Raw genomic sequence first — 26732 nt, forward strand, 5'->3', positions numbered from 1 at the left:
TTCGAACCCATGAACTCTGACTCCCAAGCCCGGGCTCTTTCCACTGAGCTACGCTGCTGCAGATGGAGAGGAGGGAGACCAAACCCTCCGAGGGACCGTCCCCCTCACCCACGCACCAGCCAGTTTCGGAGAGCTGGATTTACAACTGATTTATTGGCTGGACCACCGCCTTCTGGACTTGGACAAATTGCGAGGAATACAAAGTAGGCTGCAGTGGGAGGGATTTGGGTAAGTTAGGGGAATGAGGATAGGTTAGCAGAGAAGGCTGGGGGACCACCTACTTGGACACTGCAAAGGTGAGGCCTTTAGCGCAGGCGTGTCCGGAAGCAGGAAGAGATTAAAGGTCCCGTCGCACCTCGGATCCTGTGTATTTTTCCTGCTCAAGACCAGAACCACTCAGAGGCGAGCACCCTGGGATCCAACCGTGTTGGCTTCCTCTGCCACCAGCACCCTGGCAGAGAGTGGGTTTTCAGGGTGTCGCTCAAGGCTCTCCAGGAAGGGGTGTCTGAGCAGTTCCACGGCTGATGGGCGGGCATGCCGGTCCCTGGGGAAAGGTAGCAGCAGAATCTTAATAACAATAATAATAATATTGGTATTGGTTAAGCACTTACTATGTGCCAGTACTGTTCTAAGCGCTGGGGTAGATACAAGGTAATCAGATTGCCCACGTGGGGCTCACAGTCTTCATCCCCATTTTACAGATGAGGTAACTGAGGCCCAGAGAAGTGAAGTGACTTACTCAAGGTCACACAGCTGACAAGCGGCAGAGCCGGAATTAGAACGCATGACTTCTGACTCCAAAGCCTGGGCTCTTTCCACTAAGCCATGCTGCTTCTAAGCCACAGCCCTTTCCAAGACCCCGCCCCAACCAGGCATGGGAGCTGAACCAACTGGTCATTCCAGTGTCCCAGACGCTGATGTGGGGTTGTCCTTAATGTTCAGCAGGGAAGGCTGGGCATCTGGCCCTTTAAAAACTCTAGAGGGCTTTAAATCTTTGACCTTAAAAGTGGGAGGAGCCAGCTTCTACTTGGAGCTTTCAGTGCATACATACAGCAAGCTGCTTCCTTGCATCACCTTCGTGAAGCTGCCAGTTGGCACAACAATCTGTTATACCTACCAAGCACTGCCTATGGGGCACTACATTCGGCGGGCACTCAGTAATTAATCATAAAAATGATAGTATTATTAGGCACTCACAGTGTGCCCAAGGATCACGCTAAGTGTTAGAATAGATGGAAGATCATCAAACTGGACCAAGTCCCCGGCCCACGGGGAGGACAACTATTTCATCCTCATTTCATAGATGACTTCTCCATCCCTGAGCCTCCCCACAGTGACCCAGCCCGGATGCTTGTCCACAGATCTCCTCGCCCCCTTCTGTGATTTGCCGCAATCCCCTGGATCAAGTGCTCAGTTTAGTGCTCTGCAGAGAATAAGAGCTCAATCAGTACTATTGATCAAAAGCTCCCAGTGGGAACAGATTCCTTGCTGCTCCCCGCTGCCACGGGAGGAAAACCCTCTTCCCTGTTGGTTTGAAAATGGCAGGTTTCGAGACGGTGACTGTGTCGTCCCGGACCTTTCCCGCCGCGAGCCTTACCTGGTGAAGCACAGACGCACGAAGTCCGCGGCGTTCTGGGAGAAGCGGCCGGGCAGAGGAGGCATGAGGCCTCGATGGGCTCCGATGTAAAACATGGCAGCCACCCTGCTCATGGACGCCAGCGGCGGCAGCCCCGTCGCCATCTCAAACACCGTGCAGCCCACACTCCAGATGTCCGACTTGCGGCCGTAGCCGGACTCGCGGATCACCTCGGGGGCCATCCAGTATGGCGTCCCGTGAGCCGACCTCAGCGTCTCGCTGGATGTTCCGTCCGGGCCCCTGTGGGCCAGGCGCCGGGCACAGCCGAAGTCAACCAGTTTGACGACCCCCGTGGGCACGAGCATCGCGTTGCTCCCCTTGATGTCTCTGTGCACTACGTGGTTCTGGTGCAGGTAGGCCACGCCCCGCAGGATCTGCTCGGTGTACTGGCCCAGCACCGGTTCCGACAGGGGCCCGAAGCGGCTGACGACGCTTGCCAGGGAGCCGCCGGGAACGAACTCCATGAAAATGCTCACGGTGTTCCCCTCCAGGCTCGTTCCCAAGTAAGCGACGATGTTGACGTGCTTCAGAGTCTGTAGCAAGTCCACTTCTGCTCGGAGCTTCCGGTAGGCCGCCCCGGTGGCCCTGGCGTCCGAGGCCTCTAGAGACACTTGTTTGACGGCGATCAGCTGCCCTCGGCTGGTCAGGCCACAGTACACCTAGGGCCGGAGCTCAACGTTAGCCGCGTGTTGGCCGGCCCCGAGCGCCCGACAGAGACGCTGGCTGCGTGAACCGGCGTGGGCGTATGGAGGCTGGATGGTTTGGGGCGGGGGAAGGGGGTGCTCTGTGGTCACTTACAGTGCCGTAAGCTCCTTTCCCAAGGATTTCTCCCTTGGTCCACAGAATGGGCCTCTGGTGGTCTATGTACTTTCCAGGATCCGCCGTGTCGCCAGGGGAGCGGAGAGCGAAGCGTTCCCTGAGGAGGCTCTAGAGGATCGAGCGACAGGGAGAATGTTCTGTGAGTGTGGGTCTGATTGCCTCGCAATGGAGCCACCCCCCGCCCCCTCTGCCCTCCCCCAACTTGCCAGGCCCCCACCCGCTTCCCGTGCCCTCTACTCCTCCCGGGCCCCCAGAGCTCCCCTCCACTTCTCTGCCCCAGCTCCCAGGCCCTCCCCATCCCCTCCCTGCTCCCCATGCTCTCCCCACCCCCTGCTCTCTTCCACCTCCCTGTGCCCCCCCACTCCTCACACCCTCCCCTGACTCCCTATAGACCTGCCCCCGCTCCCCATGCCCTCCCAAATCCTCTGTGCCCTCCCATGCCCCGAACCACTTGGAACTCTCTATGATCTGCAATGCAAATTTCTTGTCAGGGATGGGGGGGGGAGGAAATGAAGGAAAAGGAAAGGGAGGAAGGAGGGAGGGAGGGAGGAAGGGAAGGAGGAGCTCCTCTGATGGAGACTCTTTAGTTTGAGTCTCCCATGGCTCGAAATATCTGTAAGCTCCCTGTGGGCAGGGATGGGGCCTACCAACTCTATTGTACTGTACTGTTCTATATGGTACAAGAGCTTAGTACAGTGGTCTGCCCACAGTTAGCACTCAATAAATACCACTGATTGATTGAAAAACAATTCCTCATGGGTCATGGGTTCTAATCCCAGCTCCGCCACTTATCAGCTGTGTGACTTTGGGCAAGTCACTTAACTTCTCTGGGCCTCAGTTACCTCATCTGCAAAATGCGGATTAAGACTGTGAGTCCCACGTGGGACAACCTGATTACCTTGTATCAACCCCACCGCTTAGAACGGTTCTTTGCACATAGTGAGCACTTAACAAATGCCATAATTATTATTATTATTAATTATTAATTCCCACAGAAGCACTCAAAGCTCTGTAGGCTCTGGAGCTCTCCTGAGACCACTTATCCACTTTTCCTAACAGCCTCCTTGCCAACCTCCCTGCCTCCTGTCTCTCTCCTCTCCGGTCTATCCTTCACTCTGTTGCCCAGGTCATTTTTCTACAAAAATATTCAGCCCATGTTTTCCCACTCCTCAGGACTCTCTAGTGGTTGCCTTCGCATCAAACAGAAACTCCTTATCATCAGCTTTAAAGCCTCCAATCCCCTTGCTCTTAACTATCTTACCTCCCTGATTTCCCATTACAACCCAGCATGCTCACTGGGCTCTTCTAATGCCAAATTACTCACCGTACCTTGATCTCATTTATCTTACCACCAGCCTCTCACCCTTGTCCTGCCCCTGGCCTGAAACACCCTCCCTCTTCATATCTGACAGACGATCACTCTCCCCACCTTCAAAACCTTATTTAAAAAGCACATCTCCTCCAAGAGGCCTTCCCTGACTAAGCTTCCATTTCATCTTTTCCCATTCCCTTCCACATCACCCTCATACTTGAATCTGCACCCTTTATTTATCTTTCCTTCAGCTGCACAGCACTGATGTACAAATCCATAATTTATCTATATTAACGTCTGTCTCCCCCTCTAGACTGAAAGCTTCCTGTGGATAGAGGATGTGTCTACCAACTCTGCTATACTGTATTCTCCCAAGCACCTATTATAGTGTTCTGCACCCAGTAAGTGCTCAGTAAATGTGATTATTGATTATATTAATATCCATAATTTATTTCTATTAACGTCTGTCTCCCCCACTAGACTCTAAGCTTCTTGTGGGCAAGTAATGTATCTATCAACTCTATTATATAGTACTCTTCTAAGTGCATAGTACAGTCTCCAGACTGTAAGCAAGTTGTGAGCAGGGAATGTGTCTGTTTATTGTTATATTGTTCGCTCCCAAGCGCTTCGCACACAGTAAACATTCAGTAAATACGATCGATTGAATGAATGCTTTGCATATGGTAAGTATTCAATAAATACAATAGATTGATTTACTGACCAGGGCAGAGGAGAGAGCAGATGGGGCTCCTGTTTAGAGGTCAGCTCAGCCTTCTCTGTGTCTTAACTGCAGTGCACCCAGTGCAGGTGACAGGTTCAACGTTTACATTGGCTCCTGATGGCCAATTAGTCCAGATCAAGCCTTCCTGCCTCCAGGGCTCTGGCTACCACTGGCCTCAGCAGGACTGGAGCTACCATAGCATCTTAGGGAAAGGCCAGTCAGAGCTTGGGCCGCCATGGGAAACTAGGCGGGACTTGGGCATTTTCCCTCCCCGGGATGTTCACTGGCAGGTTGCTGTTGGACATTGTACTAAGGTAAAATAGTTTTACCCAGTCCCGGTGGCACATGTTGGCTTCCTCGAGTGCTGGTGGTGAGACCTCTTCCTTTTTCTGGGTGAAAGCCACTGACTTCGCCGTGCATCCCTCGCTCTCCTGGGCCACCGGGGCCGGGCACTCAGGGTCTGTGTCTTCAAGTTCCCCCGGTTCTGGCTCCAGGACTCCCAGAAGCTCCTGGATGTGTCCCTCACTCACGTCCTGGGGGGCAGTGAGGAGGCTCCAGGATGGGGCCGGCTCGCCTCCGGGCCCCAGTTGATCCAAGGAGAGCGTGATGGGCATCAGGAGCTTCCCTGGAGTACCTGGCCGGCCCACAGTGGGGCGTGAAAGGATCTCTGTGGGCCACGGCCAGCCCCTCCCCGGAGCGGCCCACGTTGCGGGAATTCTCTGGGCAGGGCGGTGTGGAGTTCTGAGGGCCCCAAGGGTCACGAACCGGGTTTGAGCGTCGGGTGGGCCTCCTGCAGCCTCCGGCAGGGTGGGCCCAGGATTAAGGTCACGCTGCTCTGTGGGCGACACAAGCCCTCCCGCAGGGCCCTCTTCCTCTCCGTCCCGCCCCCCGGAGCGTCCTGGGCCTAGAGCCTGTCGTTCCTGGGGGTCAGTCACTTCGCCACCGTCCCCATCTCCTCGCCCGCCCCGGTTTGACTTGCGCCTTTTCCCCTTTGGCCTCGGTGCTCTCCGCTGCTGGCTGGTCACCCGCTCACTCTTGGGAGGGCTCCTGTGAGCTCTCTGCTGGGAGTGTCTGGCCCCGCCGTGGCCTCTCACACGGGCAGGGGGCGGCCGACACCTGCCCGAGGGAGCGGGGCTGCCAGTGCCGCAGGCCTGTTTGATGCGTCCGTAGCCCGGGGTCCCGAACATTTCATAAATCCCAGGGCCACCGGCGGTGGTGGTGGCGGCTAGCTCGTGGAACATGTCGCGGTAGCTCAGGTGGACAAAAGTGGTGCCCAGCCCGCTCTTGGAGGCGACTTGCCGGGCAGCGACCCCGGGACCCGCAGCGCCGCCAGGCCGGGGCAAGGTTGATGCTTTGGACTCTAGTGTGGCTGGCTTCTCCCACTGTGGCGCTGCCCCTGGAGGCATGGGCTCAGCAGGCCCCACGGAGGGGAGAGTGGGGCACTTCATGGGGGCCACAGGCCGGGAAGGGCCGCTCCGGTGGGCTGGCTGGAGCAAAGGAGGCGCTTTGGGCCTGGACGTCATCATGTCTCGGGGGTTCAGCCCTCGCAGGCCACGGCTGGTGCCACCGGGGTACGCTGGGTGGGGGCAACACTTCTTTTTGCTGGGGCTCATGGCTGGTCCCCCAGTGGGAGTCTCGGGTGTCAGAGACACAGTGCTCACTGGGGGCGGTGGCTTCCGCATTTCGGTTCCATTGGCGACAGAGGCAGTCGTTTGCTCTGGCTCTCCTTCGGGAGAGCCAGAGAGGCAGGTCCCTGTACCTGCCCCTGTCCCGACCCCTGTCCCCAAAGAGCTTTTGGCCTGGGAAGCTATGTCCGCCTTTCTGCCCAACGGCATCACTCTGAGACCAAGACATTCCTCCGGGCACTGGTCTGCTCCAGACCCTCTCGCGCAACACGTATGTGGGGGGCCGGGCCGGGGCGGTCTGCCTGGCGTGCTCTGAGCCAGATCCCCTGATGCTGTGCATGGTTGCTTGGGTGGCCAGTGCCCGGCACATGGAGGGGTGGACGCCGGAAACTTGGGATGGTCGTTCCCGGGGTGGAAAAGGCCCAACCTGGACAGGCAGCTCCACCCAGCAGTGGATGAGGGAACCTGGCAGAGGAGACACAGGTCAAACCCCAAACCCAAGCCCCCATAGTGGGTCTCCTGCGGGGGTGGGAGCGGTCCTGGGGGCAGTACAGGCACTTATTCAAATTCAGCAGGTCTGTCCCCTGTCCAGGGCCCAGCCCAGCCTCGGCTTTGACTCCAGCCCTTGATGCCCATGGCTCAGAGGCGGCACTTGCGTTCACAGGGGCCTGGGAGGGGGACGCAATTGCTCTGGAGAGAAGGGGCCCCCTGAGGAAGCATCCTAGGATGGGGTAGCTTCAGATGAACTTTCACAAGATGGCATGTATGACATCATCATATTACTCTGGATATGTTGCCCGGGACGTCATGGGCGTCTGGGTCTCCGGCATCTGCGAGGGCTGTTATGGCCCGCCCTATTTGGGATGGGAGAAACCCGATGCAAGAGAGGGCTGCGTGGGACCTGCTAGGGTGGTGTAGAGTCCCCCGGCCAGGCTGGGCAGGGTTCAGGCCAGAGTGAATCCATCTGGTGCTTCATGACTGTAACGTTGCAGAGACTCTGCCCACCCGCCGGCCCGGCAGCCTCTAAAGGACTCGCAAACTGCATCTTACCTCCATCCTGCAGGCCGCGGGCTGGAAGTCAGCTGTGGTTTGCCCTGAAAAAGGACAATATCGTTCCTACCATTCTGGCAGATTCTTCCTCTAGTGCTGCTTCCAAAAAGGTGGAAGTCGAGCTTGCTCATCAATCAATCAATCAATTGATGGTATCGATGGAGTGCCTACTGTGGGCAGAGTGCTCAGTTGGGCACCTACTGTGGGCAGGGTGCTGGACAATAACAACAGTAATCATCTTAACATTCTTGGAGAACTTCTTATTAGCCGTTGTGGCAAAGTGAAAACTCTCACAAATTGTTCCATTTGAAATTGGGCAGATTCACTCATTCATTCATTCAATAGTATTTATTGAGCGCTTACTATGTGCAGAGCACTGTACTAAGCGCTTGGAATGGACAATTCAGCAACAGATAGAGACAATCCCTGCCCACTGACGGGCTTACAGTTGTATAGAAGATGGAAAAAGCGCTCAGAGGGGTCAGAGTAGAGCATTTAACGTGCAAATTTTAGCCTCATTCTGGGCCCAACCTTACCAACTCTTGGCCCCGGTTGCCCCGCCCCCCGAACCCAAGGGCAGCATTGAGACTTACGCTGTTGAATCGACATCTCGGGGGTCTCAGAGGCACCCAGGCCTCCGGCTGGCCAGGAAATCCTGGATCTCAATGGGCTCTCCCAAGCAACTGCCAAATAATAATAATAATAATAATCACTGTGGTGTTTGTTAAGCACTTACTATGTGTCAGGCACTGTACTAAGTGCTGCGGTGGATACAAGCACCCTAGTTGGACACAGTCAAGTCTAGTTGAACGGAGGGACATAGTCCCTGTCCCATATGGGGTTCACACTCTTAATCTCCATTTTACAGATGAGGAAACTGAGGCCCAGAAAAGAGAAGTGAAGCAAAGTGAAGCACAAAGTCTTATAGCAGACAGGCGGCTTAGCCGGGATTAGAACCCAGGTCGTCTGACTCCTAGGCCTTTTCCACCAGGCCAAGCTTGTCAGTGCTTTCCTCACTTCTCTCTTTCCAAAAGTGGGGGTGGCCTGAAGAATGGACACACACAGTCCTCCGGCCACCCTGGGTTTCCCTGGTGTCTGGCTGGAAAGGGAAAAAACAAAAGTTTCAGAGCACACTTGCTTCCTGCCCTTTCTCCATGCAGAACCTCATGGTCTTCCCACCAGTGCCTACCCAATCATCAACCCATCATGCCCACTGATTGCCCATTGTTCAGGGCTAATTTGGGGCAGAAGGGCAGCAGGGCAAAAGGGGGAGGGTCTGGAGAGGGCACTTTCGTGCTCTCCTTCACTCAGTAAATATTCTTTCTCAGTTTCTTTGCCCAAAAATCACTGGCAGAAATTTTCCTTTTAGCATCTGTCCTACCTTTTAGCCCTTGCTGAAGAAAAAACTATGTACTTAGTCCTGTTCTGTTCTAGGCCATTTTTGTCTGACCGTTTGATGAACAAAATCACTGACAAGACAAAAATAACTTTTCGCACTAATGGTTTGAGTCTTTGCACGTTCACTCGGACTCGCGTTGGATCCAAGTTTAAACCCTCTCACAATGGAGCCCCCGCTGCTGCGACAGTTCCCCCTTTCCCAGCAAAGCCAAAGACACCAGGTGTCCCCAAGACTTCTTCTAACTTGCCGTCAGAGAAATAAAAGAGTGCTTGAAAAAGTACGCTATGAGAAGCATTTCCTGCATGATACAGTGGATAGAGCACTGGCCTGCGAGTCAGAAGGTCTTGGGTTCTAATCCCAGCTCTGCCAGTTATTTGCTGTGTGACCTCAGGCAAGTCAATTTACTTCTCTGTGCCTCGGTTACTTCATCTGTAAATTGGAGATTGAGACTGTGAGCCCCAGGTGGGACAACCTGATTATCTTGTACCTACGCCAGCGCTCAGAACAGTGTTAGGCAAATAGTAAGCGCTTAACAATACCATAATTATTAATTATTACTATCGTTTGGGGGACATTTTTATAAGCGATTGGAGTGAATAACCTAAATATTTTTCAGAATCCAACTTTTTACCTTCCCTCTACATTTGTCATTCCCAAATCTCAGGGCACCGCTCCCCCGCTATTTTATCCGATGCTGTAAAAAAACATTTCCAGTTTCAACTGTTGCTTTTAGGCTAATGGATTCTCTCAAACGGCCTCACCTTGGGGTTCTCCAGCCAGGGCAGCTTGTTCTCAGACGAAGAAGGGCCCCCAGGGCCAGGAGAAGTCAGCCACTCGATCTTCTCAGAGCGTGGTTGCTTCTAGCAAGGGTTGGGCCTGTCCAAGCCACAAGTGAAGAGGGTGCGGGTCTTTTTGAGTGCAGCATGCCCTGGTTTTACTCTGCCTCCGGTCTCTGGGTATTTCTTCCATCAGGCAGAGCTTTCCCAATCAGACCCGCGGGCCGCCAGAGCCGCAAACAGGCTCTTTCGTTTACTGTCTGTTACCCGGGGAAACTCCACAGGGCATTTCGCTTGGGGAGCTGTGAGCCGGTGCCCCTCCTCCTCCCGGAAAGCAAAGCATCTCAGAAGAGCGTGGCCAGGTCGCAGACGATGACCCTTCTCCCCGCCGGCTTCGGCCCGGCCAGCTGCCCCTTTCTCACCGACCAGGCTAACACCGGGAAATCGCCTTCTTCTTGATTCTTTCAGGTTGAACATTCTGCCTTCTATCCTGTTCAGTGAGGCAATATCAGTTCTGGTTGACGCCTCTTCTGAGTGCAGAGCACCGTACCGGGCACCTACTCTCTTCAGAGTTCCTACTGTGTACTGTTAGTAGGCACCATCCTTGCCCTCAAGGAGCTTACAAGCTAGAAGGGGGAACACTCATCAAAGTAAATCACAGGTAGGAGGAAGGAGGTAGGAGTGTAAAGATGGGCATTTTAGATACAGAGGTGGAGCATCTAAAGCGTTTAAGTGGTGCATTTGTGATTTTTGAGGCGTGGGGAGACTTATGGGAAATGATGTTTTAGAAAAATCACGGGTGCTCACTGGAAAAAAAGAAGCAGCGAGTCTTAGAGCATGGGTTTGGGAGTCAGAGGACATGGGTTCTAATCCCGGCTCTGCCACTGTGTGACCTGGGGGAAGCCACTTATCTGTGCCTCAGCTACCTCATCTGTAAAATGGGGATTAAGACTGAGCCCCACGTGGGACAACCTGATTACTCTGTACCTACCCCAAGGCCTAGAACAGTGCTCGGCACCTAGTAAGTGCTTAACAAATACCATAACTATTATTATTATAAAAATGATGTGGGCAGCAGGGGTAGTATGACCTGAAGAGGGGAGCGGTCGGAGGCAGGGATGTCAGAGGGGAGGCTGATACAGTAGTCGAGCTGACGTATGACAGTGCTTGAACTTGAAATGTAAATTCCAAGCGCTTAGTACAGTGCTCTGCACACAGTAAGTGCTCCATAAATACGATTGAATGAATGAATGAATGCATGAATGAGTTCTGTTGGAGAGAAAAGGCAGATTGTGGGCAGGCTGTGGAAGTTTTCCTTTGCTGTCTGTCTCCCCCGTTTAGACTGTGAGCCCTTCACTGGGCAGGGATGGTCTCTATCTGTTGCCCAATTGTACATTCCAAGTGTTTAGTCCAGTGGCCTGCACATAGTAAGCGCTCAATAGATACAATCGAACAAATGAATGAATGAATGAAGAAGACTCTCCATGATTTTGGTGCCTGGGTGAATGTGGGCCTAACCATGAAGGAAGGTGGCCAAGGACGAAAATCGCACTGGTTTCGCCGTGCGTCCCGGTCCCTTTGTGTGGAAGGATGGATGGACGGCGCCAGCTAATGGGGCCACGTGTTCAATAGTATTCAATCGTATTTATTGAGCCCTTACTATGTGCAGAGCACTGTATTAAGTGCTTGGAATGTACAATTGGGCAACAGATAGAGACCATCCCTGCCCAAAGACGGGCTCACAGTCTAAACGGGGAGACAGACCGCAGAGCAAAAGAGAACAAAACAAAAACAAGACAACATCATCAAGATCAATAGAATCAAGGAGATATACACTTCAATAAGAAAATAAATAGGATAATAATATATACAAATGAGCACAGTGCTGGGGGCGGGGAGCAGGAAGAGCAGAGGGAAAGGGGAGGGCTCAGTCTGGGAAGGCCTCCTGGAGGAGGTGAGCCCGTCGTCAGGCAGGGATGGTCTCTGTTGCCCAATTTAATGTAATAATGTTGGTATTTGTTAAGCGCTTACTATGTGCCGAGCACTGTTCTAAGCGCTGGGGTAGACATAGGGGAATCAGGTTGTCCCACGTGAGGCTCACAGTCTTAATCCCCATTTTACAGATGAGGGAACTGAGGCACAGAGAAGTTAAGTGACTTGCCCACAGTCACACAGCCAACAAGTGGCAGAGCTGGGATTCGAACTCACGAGCCCTGACTGCAAAGCCCGTGCTCTTTCCACTGAGCCACGCTGCTTCTCTAATGTCCAAGCGCTTAGTCCAGTGCTCTGCACATAGTAAGCGCCCAATAAATACGATCGAACGAATGAACCAAGAAGACTGTCCACGATTTGGTGCCCGGGCGAATGTGGGCCTAACCACGAAGGAAGGTGGCCAAGGGCGAAAATCGCACTGGCTCCCGGTGCCTTCACATGGGAGGCGCCGGCTAATAATATTCCATCGTCTTCATGGAGCGTCTACTACGTGCAGAGCGCTTGGACTGAGCACTTGGAGTGGACAGTTGAGTACAGTCAATTGTGCCGTGAGTGAATAAATGTTGGTATTTGTTAAGCGCTTACTGGGTGCCGAGCACTGTTCTAAGCGCTGGGGGAGATACAGGGTCATCAGGTGGTCCCACGTGGGGCTCACGCACTTTTAATCCCCATTTTACAGATGAGGGAACTGAGGCACAGGGAAGTGAAGTGACTTGCCCACAGTCCCACAGCTGCCAAGTGGCAGAGCCGGGAGTCGAACTCATGACCTCTGACTCCGAAGCCCAGGCTCTTTCCACTGAGCCACGCTGCTTCTCCGGGGCTCAGTGAAATAGCGGGGCTCAGTGGAAAGAGCCCGGGGTTGGGAGTCAGGGGTCGTGGGTTCTAATCCTGGCTCCGCCACTTGTCAGCTGGGTGACTGTGGGCCAGTCACTTCCCTTCTCTGGGCCTCAGTGACCTCATCTGTCAAATGGGGATGAAGACTGTGAGTCTCCCGTGGGACCCCCTGATCACCTTGTAGCCCAAGCGCTTAGAACAGTGCTTTGCTTAACAAATACCATCATTATTATTCTAAGTGGGCCACAGAGAGAGCCCATCCCTGCCCCACGACGGGCTTCCCCGTCTAAACGGGGCTGACAGACCGCAAAGCCAAAGAGAAGAAGACAAAAAGAAGGCAACATCATCAAGAGCAGTAGGATCCAAGGGATGTACGCCTCATTAAGAAAATAAATAGGGTAATAAAGTATTCAAATGAGCACAGAGCTGGGGGAAGGGTGGGGGAGAGCAGAGGGAGAGGGGAGTTGTGTCTGGTCACTGGGGGAAAGCCCGGTCGCCTTCCTCAGCCTTCGGCCTCCCCCGCCAGCCGGGCGCCGCGGATAATCGGAGCCCGGGCGCGCGCGCGAGCGAGGGGGGCGCGAGCGAGGGAGCGCGAGCCGAGGCTGGGGGGCGCGAACCAGGGGACGGCGAGAGCCGGGGGGGCGCGAGCGAGCGAGGGAGCGCGAGCTGGGGGGTGGGGGGTGGGGCGCGAGCCAGGGGACGGCGAGAGCCAGGGGGGCGCGAGCGAGGGAGCGGCGCCAGCCGGCGGGGGGGGGGGGTGGGGGGCGCGAACCAGGGGGCGGGGAGAGCCAGGGGGGCGCGAGCGAGGGAGCGCGAGCCGGGGGGCGGGGAGAGCCAGGAGGGCGCGAGCGAGGGGGCGCGAGCCGGTGGGGGGGGGGGGGGCGCGAGCCAGGGGGCGGGGAGAGCCGGGGGGGCGCGAGCGAGGGAGCGCGGGGCGGGGGAAGCGAGAGCCGGGGGGGGGGGGCGCGAGCCGAGGAGCGCGAGCGCGTCAGCCGGGGGCACCCCCTCCCCCCCGCCTTGCTCTTCCCCCCGCCTTGCTCTTCCCCCCGCCTTGCTCTTCCCCCCGCCTTGCTCTTCCCCCCGCCTTGCTCTTCCCCCCGCCTTGCTCTTCCCCCCGCCTTGCTCTTCCCCCCGCCTTGCTCTTCCCCCCGCCCTTCTCCTTCCCGGCGTCTCCCGCGCGCCGCCTCAGCGCACCAACATGGCGGCCGACAGTGAGGTGAGCCGCTCTCCTTCCCTCCTCCGCTGCGCTCCGCGGCCCGGCCTTCCCTCTCCGTCCCCTTCCCCCCACCTCACCCCTTCTCTCTGCTTTCTTCCCCGCAGCCCGAATCGGAGGTGTTTGAGATCACGGACTTCACCACCGCCTCCGAGTGGGAACGGTGAGCCTCGCCCCGCCCGGCCTGTCCTGCCCGGCCCGGCCTGTCCTGCCCGGCCCGGCCTGTCCTCCCCGGCCCGGCCTGTCCTCCCCGGCCCACCCCGGCCCACCCCGGCCCACCCCCTGACACTCCGTCACCCAGTTCATTCAGTCGTATTTAGTTCTGGGGAGGTGTCCAGTGGCAGACTGGAGGGGAGAGGCAAGAAGCCCCCGGAACAGGACTGTCCACTTAATAATAATAAGAATAGTATTTGTTAAGCACTTTCTAGGTGCAGAGCCCTGTTCTAAGCGCTGGGAGAGATACAGGGTCATCGGGTTGTCCCACTCGAGGCTCCCAGTTAATCCCCATTTTACAGACGAGGTCACTGAGGCCCAGAGAAGTGAACTGACTTGCCCACAGTCACACAGCTGACAAGTAATAATGTTGGTATTTGTTAAGCGCTTACTGGGTGCCGAGCCCCGTTCTAAGCGCCGGGGGAGACACAAGGGAATCAGGTGGCCCCTCGTGGGGCTCACAGTCTTCATCCCCATTTTATAGATGAGGTCACTGAGGCCCGGAGAAGTGAAGTGACTTGCCCACGGTCACGCAGCTGACAAGTAATAATGTTGGTATTTGTTAAGCGCTTACTATGTGCAGAGCACTGTTCTAAGCGCTGGGGGAGATACAGATACTTGAGGCTCACAGTTAATCCCCATTTTACAGATGAGGGCACTGAGGCCCAGAGAAGTCAAGTGACTTGCCCACAATCACACAGCTGACAAGTAATAATGTTGGTATTTGTTAAACACTTACTATGTGCCGAGCACTGTTCTAATAATAATAATAATAATAATGTTGGTATTTGTTAAGCGCTTACTATGTGCCGAGCACTGTTCTAAGCGCTGGGGTAGACACGGGAATCAGGATGTCCCACATGGGGCTCACAGTCTTCATCCCCATTTTACAGATGAGGGCACTGAGGCCCAGAGAAGTCAAGTGACTTGCCCACACACAGCTGACAAGTAATAATGTTGGTATTTGTTAAACACTTACTATGTGCCGAGCACTGTTCTAAGCACTGGGGGAGATACAGGGTCATCAGATTGTCCCACGTGAGGCTCACAGTTAATCCCCATTTTACAGATGAGGGAACTGAGGCCCGGAGAAGCAAAGTGACTTGTCCACAGTCACACAGCTGACAAGTGGCAGAGCCGGGAGTCGAACCCATGACCTCTGACTCCCAAGCCCGGGCTCTTGCCACTGAGCCACGCTGCTCACAGCTGGCAGAGAAGGCAAGGGACTTGCCCAAGGTCGCACGGCGGCCCGGGGCCTAGTGGCAAGAGGCCCGGCTTTGGAGTCGGAGGTCACGGGTTCGAATGCCCGCTCTGCCACTAATAATAATAATAACATTGGTATTTGTTAAGCGCTTACTCTGTGCAGAGCACTGTTCTAAGCGCCGGGGAAGATACAGGGCCATCAGGTGGTCCCACGTGAGGCTCACAGTTAATCCCCATTTTACAGATGAGGTCACTGAGGCCCAGAGAAGTGAAGTGACTTGCCCACAGTCACACAGCTGACAAGGGGCAGAGGCGGGATTCGAACTCATGATCTGGGAGTCGAACCCATGACCTCTGACTCTGAAGGCTGGGGTCTTTCCACTGAGCCACGCTGCTTCCCGTCACTAGTCAGCTGTGTGACTGTAGGCGAGTCACTTCACTTCTCTGGGCCTCAGTGACCTCATCTGTCAAATGGGGATGGACTGTGAGCCTCACGTGGGACAACCAGATGACCCTGTATCTATCCCAGTGCTTTGAACAGTGCTGTGCACATAGTAAGCGCTTGACAACTACCAACATTATTATTACTGCACACACGAAGCGCTCAATAAATGTAATTAAACGAATGAATGGAACCTATGACCTAACTAGCACTCTTCTCCTCTTCAAAAAAAAATAAATGTTGGTATTTGTTAAGCACTTACTATGTGCAAAGCACAGTTCCAAGCTCTGGGGGAATACAGGGTGATCAGGTTGTCCCCCATGGGGCTCACGGTCCTTAATCCCCATTTTCCAGATGAGGTCGCTGAGGCCCAGAGAAGTGAAGTGACTTGCCCAAGGTCACACAGCTGGCAAGCGGCGGAGCGGGGATTAGAACCCACGACCTCTGACACCTAAGGCCGGGCCCTTTCCACTGAGCCACGCTGCTTTCCAAGTGCTTAGTGCAGTGCTCTGCACATAGTAAGCGCTCAATAAATACGAATGAATGAATGAATGAAGAGTTGGGCAACAGAGAGGGACCATCCCTGCCCCACCACGGGCTCACCGTCCAACGGGGGACACGGACAGCAAAGCACAACAAGGAGACAGGCGTCAATACCATCAAAGTAGATCAAGGAAATCTTAGATATCGACCCGTCCGTCAATCAGTCATGTGGATCGAGCATTTACCGTGCGCGGAGCACTGTACTAGGCGCTGGGGAGAGTCCAGTCCGGGCGAGTTGGTGGACAGGCTCCCCCCGGCCAGCAGCAGGAGCAGCTGACAGTGTTGAGAAGCAGCGTGGCCCAGTGGAAAGAGGCCGGGTTTGGGACAGAGGTCGTGGGTTCTAATCCCTGCTCCGCCACTTGTCAGCCGGGTGACCTTGGGCCAGTCACTTCACTTCTCTGGGCCTCAGTGACCTCATCTGGAAAGCGGGGATTGAGACTGTGAGCCCCACGGGGGACAGGGACTGTGTCCAACCCGATTTGATTGTGTCCATCCCAGCGCTTAGTACAGTGCCTGGCACATAGTTAAGCGCTTAGCAAATACCGTAATTATTATTATTATTAGAGAGCGTTTAGACTGTGAGCCCGTTATTGGGCAGGGATTGTCTCTATCTGTTGCCCAATTGTACATTCCAAGCGCTTAGTACAGTGCTTTGCACATAGTAAGCGCTCAATAAATACTATTGAAGGAATGAGTGTTAGAAGGATGTTGGGAAGCAGCGAGGCCAGCTGCCTACAGCTCGGACCTGCCTTCTGACTCCGTCCCCGTCACCTGTCTGCTCGGTGACCTTGGGCGGGTCACATCCCTTCCCCGTACCTCAGTTCCCTCATCTGTAAAATGGGGAAGAAGACTGCGAGCCCTACGTGGGACGCGGAGTGTTTCTAGCCTGATTTAGCTTCTATCTACTCCAGTGCTTAGCGTACTGCGGGCTTAGTAAATAACCATTCAAGATAAGCTAAATAAAAACTGTAGCCTCAGGGTCATCCAGCTCTCCTCCTCCTTGGCTTCCCTCCGAGGGGGTTTCTCCTCCCCAAAGGTATCGGGGAAACACGCTTGGCAGAGTCGTGCCTCTCCCCATGCCCTTCCCCCCGCCCCCCACCTGGCCACCTGCCTGGTTACCTGCTGGCCGCCTGCCTGGCTGCTGCCAGCCTACCACCCCACCTGCCTGTTTAGACTGTGAGCCCGTTGTCGGGCAGGGATTGTCTCTATCTGTTGCCAAATTGTACACTCCAAACGCTTAGTACAGTGCTCTGCACAGAGTAAGCGCTCAATAAATACTATTAAATGAATGAATGAAGGGGGCTGGGAGTTGCGGGCAGGATGAAGGGTATGAGCCAGATCTTGAAAGCTGGAGAGATGAGAAAGAGGCCCACTGACAAGGTGAGGTTGGGAGGAGTGGAGAGTGTGGGTCAGAGTTAGTAGAAGCGAGGTAGGGGAGTTAACGAAAGCCTGAAAGCCAGTGGTTCGAGTCGAGTCAAACTATTAATTGAGTTTAATGTTTGATGCAGGGATTTTCATTAGTTGCGCTTAATAAATAACGTAAATTGATTGATGCTGTTGAGGAAATAGATGTATTCATGCTTAACCTTGGGGCATTTGATTTCTGACATTTTGACATTTTTTCGTCGAGTATGAAAAGAACTGGAACCTCAGGCCTAAGATCAGGTGGCCCTGGACTCTATTTACCTCTCCTGCAAACCTGGAGCAATATTGTTCTCTCAGCATTCTCTAGATTGTAAACTCACTATGGGCAGGGAATGTTGTGGTGTACTCTCCCAAGCGCTGAGTATGAATTGAGTGAATGAATGATGTGCACACAGGAAGCGCTCAATAAATTTTCCATTGACTGATTGCTATGAAGACTTGACGTAACTGTGCCTTATTGGAGCCGAATGCATTCCATTTAATTTCATTTTAAAGTCCCTTAGGGGCCCAGGCATAAACAGGATTTGTTGCATTATTATAGAGTTAGAATAATGTATTCAGCATTGATGCATTTGGAAAATAGTGATTCTTTTTTCCTCATAGGTTTATTTCAAAAGTTGAAGAAGTTTTGAATGACTGGAAATTAATTGGAAACTCACTGGGCGCACCACTTGAGAAGGTCAGATCTCTTTGCTCTCTAAAAGAACTATGTCTGAATTAGCAGTGGACAACTCCAAATCTGTTTACTATATTTTTAAGCGTCTACTAGGGTTGGCAGACTCACATTCAATATTTCATAAAAGTATTTGTAATGTCCTTTGGTTATCTCAGAAACTGAAGGAGCTGTATTGGAATGGCAGGAAAAGTAAAATAATATAGCCTCAAAAAATAAAAGTATTGTTGAGATAAACGACGTCAGTCTTCCTGGATGATTTTTTTTTTCTTGCCCCCACCTTCTTCCTTCCTGATGTTGAGAAATACACCCCGTCTCCTCTCCTGCCTTTCATCTTTGAAGTTTGGGAGAAGAATCCTTCAGGACTCCTTAATTGGGTAGTGGATTGAGTGAAGAAGGTCCTCTGAATACATTACCTTCTCCCTTACCCCCTTGAGGACCGAGGCCTCCTTTCCCCGTCTACTGTCAGAGGCCCAAACCTGCTTTTGATTTGCTCTGTGACCTTGGATAAGACCTGTAATTGCCTGTCTGGATCTCAGTTGCTCTCCCGGTAGTGCTTGCCAGAACGCTGGGAAGGAGAGGTGAAATCACCTGTGTGTCAGCCCCTCCAGTCTCCCAAAGAAAGGGGCCCTTTCTTTCAACATCCACCTTGATCCTGGGAAGAATAAAGTAGTTGAACTCAAACCTGAGCGTTCTACCTCTCGATGCAGAGCTTCACTTCTTCCTTCCGGGTTTGGGCAGATGCCGTTGTATCTGGGGACGCTACAGTAGGTTTTGGTTAGTAATTGATTAGCTCGGGGTTGTGCGTCTGAAGGTTGCAGAGACGCTTTGCTTACAGATGGTTCAAAAAGTCTCAGGGAGAGGCTGATCTTCTCTGTTAGTTTTTCTTCTTGTGCAAGGCTCTTTAAGCTTCTTCTCTTGATGGGCCACGGCTTCTTCACAGGAAATACCTGTCATATTTTGTTCAGACCTGAAAAGGAGTGCTTTGTCCCTAGGTTGGGGCACCCACCTTGAACCGTCTAAAAGTTTTGGTGCCTGTTCCTGGCTTCTCATTTAAACGTAAGCGGTTTTCCTGATAAGTTTAGGTGCCTGTTCCTGGCTTCTCATTTAAACGTAAGCAGTTTTGCTGATATAAGTGGTCATTAAGGGTAGAAGCACATCAAAAAATGAATTGAATGTGGCAAGGCAGATCTTGGCTCCGAAGAACTTTCTTTACCAGGTTGACGAGCCCAGTGGAGGGTTGCTTAGATTGGGGTTAGGGCCCGGAAAGAGCCAGGAGGTCAGATCCATATAGGGTAGCTGCCTCCGCAACGGGAGAAGTGAAGGGCCTGCAGAAAGTCAAAGGGAGCTAAGGTTAGTTATGTTGGAAAAGAGAAGACAGAAGGGTGACTTGAATCCTCCTTGGAGTTCAAGTTCATTATTCTTTTACAGAAGAGGTAGAAGATGAGGATACTATCGGTAAGGTTGCAGAGGGCATTCTACTTTAAAACATATGAGGTAGGGGGAAACAACGTGATCCTTTTTCCCCTCTCCTTAAAGTGGTAGATAAAGCTTCAGAGTAGCTTTATTTCCATGAAGAGAACTATTGGGTCCGAGCAGGGTAGCCTTGTTCTGCTCTATACTAGCTCCTGCGCTGCTCTCTTTCTGGCCGCTCATTCTCGTTCTCTTTCGCAGCCTCCTATGCCTTCCACCCCCTAGCTCTGGGACACCCTCAAGGCTCAACTGGGTCCTCTTCTATTCTCCTTGGCCTAGTGGATAGAGCATGGACCTGGAAGTCAGAAGGACTTGGCTTCTAATTCCGGCTCCACCACTGGCCCACTCTGTGACCTTGAGCAAATCGCTTATCTTCTTTTTGCCTCGGTTACCTCATCTATAAAATGGGGATTAAGACTGTTCTATGCGGGACAGGAACTGTGTCCAATCCGACTAGCTTGTATCTACCCCAGCACTTAGATATATTCAACCCATCGCCAGAGCTGTCAGTTCATCCTTTACAACATCTTGAAAGTTCGCCCTTTCCTCTCCATCCAAACTGCTAGCACATTCATCCAAACACTCATCCTCTCCCACTTTGATTACTGCATCAGCCTCCTTGCTGACTCCCTGCCTCCTGTAGCTCCCCTCTCCAGTCCACATACTTCTCTTCCCCACCCCCCCAGATCATTTTTCTACAAAACCATTCAGTCTGTATTATTTTGTCACTCCTCAAGAACCTCGAGTGGTTGCCCATCCACCTCATCAAACAGAATCTCCTTACCATCGGCTTTGAAGCTCTCAGTCACCTTGCCCCCCCCCCCCCCCCCAATCTTGCCTCCTTGATTTCCTACAACAACCCAACCTGCACACTTCACTCCTCCAATGCCAACCTACTCACTGCACCTCGATCTTGTTTATTTCTCCGCCGATCCCTCACCCACATCCTGCCTGTGGCCTGAAATTCCTTCCCTCTTCGTATCCGAAAGACAATCACTCTCCCCACCTTCAAAGCACTATTAAAAGTACACCTCCTCCAAGAGCCCTTCCTCAATTAAACCCTCATTTCCTCTTCTCCCACTCCCTTTCGCGTCACTTTGCACTTGGATTTGCACCCTTTTCAAGCCCTCTTCAGCATCCAGCTTGTTGCTGCCCAGATTCAGGTGAGAGTTCAGAATGAAAGGCTGAGACGCCCCAGACCTCTACCACGGAGCCGCGTGGACCTCGGTGAACCCAGAGACGGCAGCATCCCGTATCCAGAGCTCGGATTGCTTGGATGCGGTGCTTTCTGGGGTGCTTTCTGGGGTGCTTCTGGTCACCCCAGCAGCTAGCTTACAAGGTTCTATAATTGTCCCTGAATCTGACCGTAGTTTTAGAGGTTTTGCTCTGTGGGGGAATCGTTTTGTAAGGTGGCAAAGCCTTTTATCCAGTTTGGAGTCAGTAGGTGGTGTATAATCCAAACAAGGAGAGCTTTGGTCTCGGCAAGCTGGCAGCTGGCAGCTCTCTCAGCTCCATGACAGCATTTTCCCCCATCCCTTTTTGCCTTTTCAATGTAGGGCGTATTCACGACTGGTACCTGGGAGGAGAAATCAGATGAAATTTCCTTTGCTGACTTCAAATTCTCTGTCACTCATCACTTTTTGGTGCAAGAATCCAGTGACAAGGAAGGGAAAGAAAAAGCACTGGAAGGTAAGTCTCTTTCCCCACTGTGTTGAATTGTTAACTTTTCAGAGTGTGTGTGTGTGCTTGGATTTCGAGGGGCCACTGGGGCCTGGGGTTGACCCCCTGATGGACAGTGAACATCCAAGTGAAGCTTTGCTTGTCCTGAGTAAAGATTTCCAGTGATCTGCTTTGTTAAATGAGAGAAACTGCCTGGATTAGTGGATAGAACACAGGCCTGGGAGTCAGAAGGAACTGGGTTCTAAACCCGGCTCTGCCACGTGTCTGCAGTGACCCCTTGGGCAAGTCACTTAACTTTTCTGTGCCTCAGTTACTTCATCTGTAAAATGGGGATAAGAGTGTTAGCCCCATGTGGGACAGGGACTATATACTTTGCCCTTTCCAACAGCCCGCAGGGATCTTCATTGTGAGCATTTCCTAATGTCAACGGGCTCCCAAAATGTCACCTCGCCCAGATCACCCTTACAGACAGCACAGAGTGGGCCAGTCTGTAATCTAGTGATCCTCCAAGTCCTTCATATACCAGAGGAAAAGCCCTGATACTCTGTCAATGGTTTCACAGATGCCATTCCACAGTCCCTGCAGGATTTGCTGTGTATGAACAATGACTTTCCTCCAAGAGCCCATTGTTTGGTGAGATGGTACGTACGCATTTTATTCTGTTTCCGCGCTCCGTCCTGACAGCTCAGGATGGTGCTCGATGTCAGTTCCCATGTCCCGGGGATGCTGAACGCACGTGTCATTGGCAGCTGCGGTTTAAGTGTGATCCATGGAGAAAACGATTCAGAAGTGATTGTCAAAACCAGTCTCTGACTAAAGAGGAAAAATGATATGTAAGTGTAAGGAAAAACATGCCACTTTGGCTGTGCGGTTTGAATGAAACCATCACCTTACTGAATGTTCTGTGTATGGGAGGGGAAAGAGGTTATGAGACTGTGGTCTGTCTCCTCCTTCCCTTAGTTCCCCCAGGAGGGCTCAGTAGACTGTCACGAGTGGGCTCTGTGGCGCCAATAGAAAGAGGGAAAGAAAGGTCAAATTCAAACAAAGTAAAACGGTTAGACAAATCCCATAATTGCAAAGCAATAAGTCATTCATACATGGACTCTTCCTGTTACCCCTGGCATTGGAACCTGCATGAGGCCCCACAGCTTCTCTGGGTTGGGGCCGTGGGCCGGGGAGGGCATTGGCTTGGGCCAGAGAGGGCATTGGCTTGGCCCAGGGCGGCTCAGCTGTGTTCGAAGGAGCAGCGGGTGCTGTAACACCTGCCCCGGGGCGGGGGCTAGTCGAGGCCCAGAGGGTGGTAATTGGTGCTTACTCTAGGGACCCTCCCACCAGACATTTCAGCCTCAGAGAGATTCTCAGGGCATGAGGCACGAGCCTTTTTAGGTTGGTGTGCTTAGTCCCTGATGGATAAACCACGATGGGGGATTGGGCGAGTCCCGGTCCAGCCAGCATCTCTAGGCCTCAGCCACTAACCTTACGTGCCCCATGTGTAATTTTGTATGTTGCCAAGAGCCAGCATTATGAACGTACAATCCGTTTGGACATGAGCGTGCATTTCTCCCTGCTTCAAAATGTCACGCAGGGTATCAAAACTCCCAGTCTTAGTCCTTCAGGCCTGCCATGGAATCTGTTCTGTTCCCAGACAATTTTCCAATCGCTTGTCTTCATTTGCTCGATGTGTCCTGCATAGCGCTAACTAGATTGTAAAATCCAGGGCTCATATCACCTTACTTCATTGCAGTCTCTCAAGGGTTTACTTAGTACAGTTCTCTGCACTCATTAAATACTGCTGACTGTTTAATTGATGTGTGCCATGGTCGCTGGAGTTGATTCTCCTGCTCTATCACCCACCATGTGCCCCACCGCCCTTGTGTGTGCACAGATGCATGCACAATCACACAGACACACCTGCACCCAGAATCACACATGTACACACGTACCCACTGCCCTCTCTTCAAGGGAAAAGCACCTCTAAAATGGACAAACTGAGTCATTCTGAGTGGCCCCTGGCGAGAATGACTAACACGAGCCATTTTCCGGGACTCAGTGCCTGCTATATTGTAGCTGGCAGTTGAAGGACTCCGAAATCTTCTCTGATGCTAAATACTCTCGTATCTAACCTACAGGTATGGGCTCCGTGAATTTGTGGTCATCGCACCAGCTGCCAATAATGATGCCGTGCTCAGCGAATCCAAGTGCAACCTCCTCCTGAGCTCGGTTTCCATTGCTCTGGGGAACACTGGCTGGTAGGTGGCGAGCTCCAGCATCTGTCCGGCCAGCCGGCGGAGTCGCACCGCAATCTGGGAAGGGAGGCAGGCTGCCGTGGGCCATGCTCAGGAAGGCCAGGAGGCATTTTCCAGTGTAGTAAGTCTCTCGCCTTGGCACCTGGAAGGAAGGGAGGTCCTGGCCCAGAGTCCAAAGAGGAGGTCGAAACAAATGATTCTGTTGTCTTTTCGGTAGCCAGACCTCGTCTGAGAAGTGAAGGCAGTGATTATTTAACAAGTATTGGAACGGCACAGCTCTCAGAGCACTGTTTGTATTTTTTACATTTATGGGATCGACCTGAGGCCGGTCGGGGAGAGGGCAGATGAACTGGGGAGCGATCGGTGTATGTTTAGCTAAGTTAGGCCAGCTCCGCTTGTCCATCTGGGAAGCTAAATGAGCTATAGGCCGGGAGCAATCCTCCCTTCCCTTCCCCCTTCCTCCTCCCCTCTCTGCCCAGATGGAATTTTAAGCGACCATGATGCGCACAAGGAATACATTTGGCAGTTTCCCTTTCTCACTTCTAATGTGATTTTAGTTAATTAAACGGGACTGAATTAGGATTCATTTTGTGCTATTTGAAGGCTGACATTAAAGCACCCTGCGCATGACATTATTTTAGGTTTCGTTTTGATTTATTTTATAGTTACTTTTTACTAAAACTCTGGGTCTTCACCTTTTTGCAACCAGACCATTTTCTAACCATACCCAAAGTATCCCACTAGGTGGTAGTCTCTTTATTTAATTCAGAGCAAGTGGAAAAGGGGAGCGGCATCGTCTAGTGGAAAGAGCCCGAGCCTTGGAGACAAAGGACCTGGGTTCTAATCTTGACTCCGCCCCTTACCTGTTCTGTGACCTTGGGTAAAACACTTAACTTCTCTGTGCTTCAGTTTCCATATCTGCAAAATGGGGATGAAATACCTATTCTCCTTTGTACTTAAACTGTGAGCCCCATGTGGGGGACAGGGATAGTGTTTTCCACGGTATTCGTTATGCGCTTAACTGTGTGCCAGCAACTGTACTAAGTGGTGGGGTAGATACGAGATAATTGGGATGGACACAATCCCAGTCCCGCATGGGGCTCACAGTCTTGTGTCTGGCCTGATTATCTTGTATCTCCCCCAGTGCTTAGTACAGTGCTTGGCACATAGTAAGCGCTTTACCTATACCCCAATTATTATTATTATCATCTCCACAAATCTGAAGGATAGCTGATAGCTCTGTGTGTGTGTGTATGAATTAATCTGTGGGGCATAAAAGTATAGTGCTTTATACATGCTAAGTGCTTAATAAATGCTACTGCTACTAAAAAAACACATTTGTACAGTATGTTGACCTTTTTGGAATAAAGGCTTACAAATGTTAATACCCCAGGACACAGAAGATTTAATTAATGAAAGATATGTGTTTTCTAATCTCTCTCGCAGCCAGGTGCCACTGTTTGTTCAGATACAGCATAAATGGCGAAGGATGTATGTCGGGGAATGCCAGGGCCCTGGGGTGCGGACTGACTTCGAAATGGTTCATCTGCGCAAAGTGCCAAATCAGTACACTCATTTGTCGGGGCTGCTGGACATCTTCAAATCCAAGATTGTAAGTGTGGGCTTGCACTTGAGTCTGCCCTAGTGTCCAGATCACGCATTTAAAAGCATCTACATGCAGTTGAGATAAGGTCTTTGAAAGGAAACTCGAATCTTCCCTTTGAGTCATTGCTGAAGTAGCATTTTCAAGGCAGGGAGACTCTAAACCTCCCTAGTGGGTTTTAAGAGCAAAGTGTAACCCTTGAACTGCTCCCCTGCTCACCGAGAGGACCAGATCCGCCACCGCTCACGGGGCTCTTTACGGCTACTTTGAGTCCCTCCCTTCGTCCCTCTCTGCCTCCCTCCCTTTTTTCCCTCCCTCCCTCCTCCCCTCCCTAGGTCCCCAGAAATCTGGCACAGAAGGGTCAAAGTGGGAGGGCGTGCTGGGCCAGCATTGTCCATTGGCAGCAGAGCATTTGGGGAAAGGGTTGTTACAGAACAGCTTTTGAGGGAGCAAGAGAACACGCACCCTCTCCCTTCTGCAGTGGAACAAGCACGAGCAGAGCAGCAACTCCAACTCCTGTAGTGAGCCGCTTCACGTACCAGGGGCACCAGTGCCGGGGCGGTACCTGCAGCCGCTGCAGACGGTTCACAGACGGGATAACGCTTCCCTGGGGGAGAGTTCCAGGATTGCTGAGCTGCTGTCACTCGGCCTGCCAGGCAGCATTCTGGCTTTGGTTCTGCAGGCTGTGCTCCTCACTTCCTGCCACTGCCCATTGCTATCAGAGTAGCGAGGAAGGGTGAGGTGGATATATGAAACATTAACCTCAGAGATATCGCCCAAGTCTGTCGCTTCCAGGGGCCCCTGATCCTGCTGCCAGTGTGCAGGAAAGGTGGCTTTCAGAGGGTCGAGGGGTGGGGGAAGCTCCCCATCCCGCAGTCCGTCGTAGCCTCCAATAAGGTTGCTGGCGGTGAAAGCTGGCCTCGGGGCCTTAAAGCAGTTATGGTCCGTTGTGGTGAGGACTGGAGGGCTCCTTGGGCCTGTGGAATAATAGTAATGGTAATCCTGTTGGTTTCTGTGTGCCAAGCATTGGACTAAGCACTGGGAGAGAAAAGTGGATTAAGCACTGGGAGAGATAAGAGTACATATGTAGATTGGACAGAGTCCCTGACCCACATCAATCAGTAAATCAATCCTATTTATTGAGCACTTACCTTGTGCAGATCACTGTACTAGGCACTTGGGTAAGTGCAGTACAACAGAATTTACAGGCATGCCCTGCCCATAGCGAGCTTACAGTCTACAGTCCACATGGACCTCACAGTCCAAGTGGGCTGGAGGACATATTTAATCCCCATTTGAACACTTGCCCAAGGTTCAAAGAAGTGAAATGACTTGCCTGAGGTCGCACAAAAGGACTCCCCAGGTCCATCATCTCTCCCCTGGACCCTACTATGTCTTGTACTTATTTCCTATTACTTTGCACAAGACACTTCTGGGGACTGAAATCTGTATCAAGTGCTCAGCTTCCTCCTGATCACTTTTCCAGCACTGCCTAGGCTCAGGCCTGCTGTTTCCGGGGAGAGTGAGAGGCAGAAGGAGACACATGGGCCCACGGGGGGACGAAGGGGAGAGAGAGAGGAGAGAGAAAAGAGAGACCCCACTCTTCCCTCCTCCTCCTCTCCATCCTCTCCAGACTAGAGGATCCAGGGTAAGCCGTGAAACGGGAGGAAGGGAGCTGAGCCCCTGGACAGGGACGGAGGCAGGAAGAGCCCTGTGGGAGGGCCAGACAGGAATGGGGTAGGCTATGAGAGGCCAGTGGGGAGGGGAGATGGAGGCCTAGAGGCAAAAGAATTCCAACCATGGGAACAGGTGGGAATGCTGAAGGATGGAGGGAAAGAACGAGGCAGGGGGAGT

The 26732-nt window shown here is 52.6% G+C and overlaps 2 protein-coding genes across 3 annotated transcripts in view; one reads left to right on the forward strand and one right to left on the reverse strand.

Moving 5' to 3' along the window:
• Positions 1-134: 134 nt before the first annotated feature.
• MAP3K19 (mitogen-activated protein kinase kinase kinase 19) lies at positions 135-10139 on the reverse strand. The gene is made up of 7 exons (XM_029071522.2): positions 9324-10139; positions 7757-7846; positions 7164-7207; positions 4818-6578; positions 2435-2563; positions 1598-2295; positions 135-544 (listed from the first exon to the last, which is right to left on the reverse strand). The coding sequence occupies exons 2-7, from the start codon at positions 7770-7772 to the stop codon at positions 397-399; spliced, it is 2796 nt and encodes a 931-aa protein (XP_028927355.1). The 5' UTR covers positions 7773-7846; positions 9324-10139; the 3' UTR covers positions 135-396.
• Positions 10140-13297: 3158 nt separating this feature from the next.
• The window catches only part of RAB3GAP1 (RAB3 GTPase activating protein catalytic subunit 1), a 32304-nt gene continuing 18869 nt past the window's right edge, over positions 13298-26732 (forward strand). For both annotated transcript variants that reach the window (XM_029071561.2, XM_029071562.2), the window contains exons 1-7: positions 13298-13380; positions 13485-13540; positions 17807-17882; positions 20906-21038; positions 21592-21670; positions 23159-23278; positions 24722-24887. In XM_029071561.2, coding sequence (XP_028927394.1) covers positions 13363-13380; positions 13485-13540; positions 17807-17882; positions 20906-21038; positions 21592-21670; positions 23159-23278; positions 24722-24887 — 648 coding nt within the window. In that variant the 5' untranslated portion in view covers positions 13298-13362. The remainder of the gene's footprint in view (positions 13381-13484; positions 13541-17806; positions 17883-20905; positions 21039-21591; positions 21671-23158; positions 23279-24721; positions 24888-26732) is intronic.

This window comes from Ornithorhynchus anatinus, chromosome 9 (genome assembly GCF_004115215.2).
Source record: "Ornithorhynchus anatinus isolate Pmale09 chromosome 9, mOrnAna1.pri.v4, whole genome shotgun sequence".
NCBI lineage: Eukaryota > Metazoa > Chordata > Mammalia > Monotremata > Ornithorhynchidae > Ornithorhynchus > Ornithorhynchus anatinus.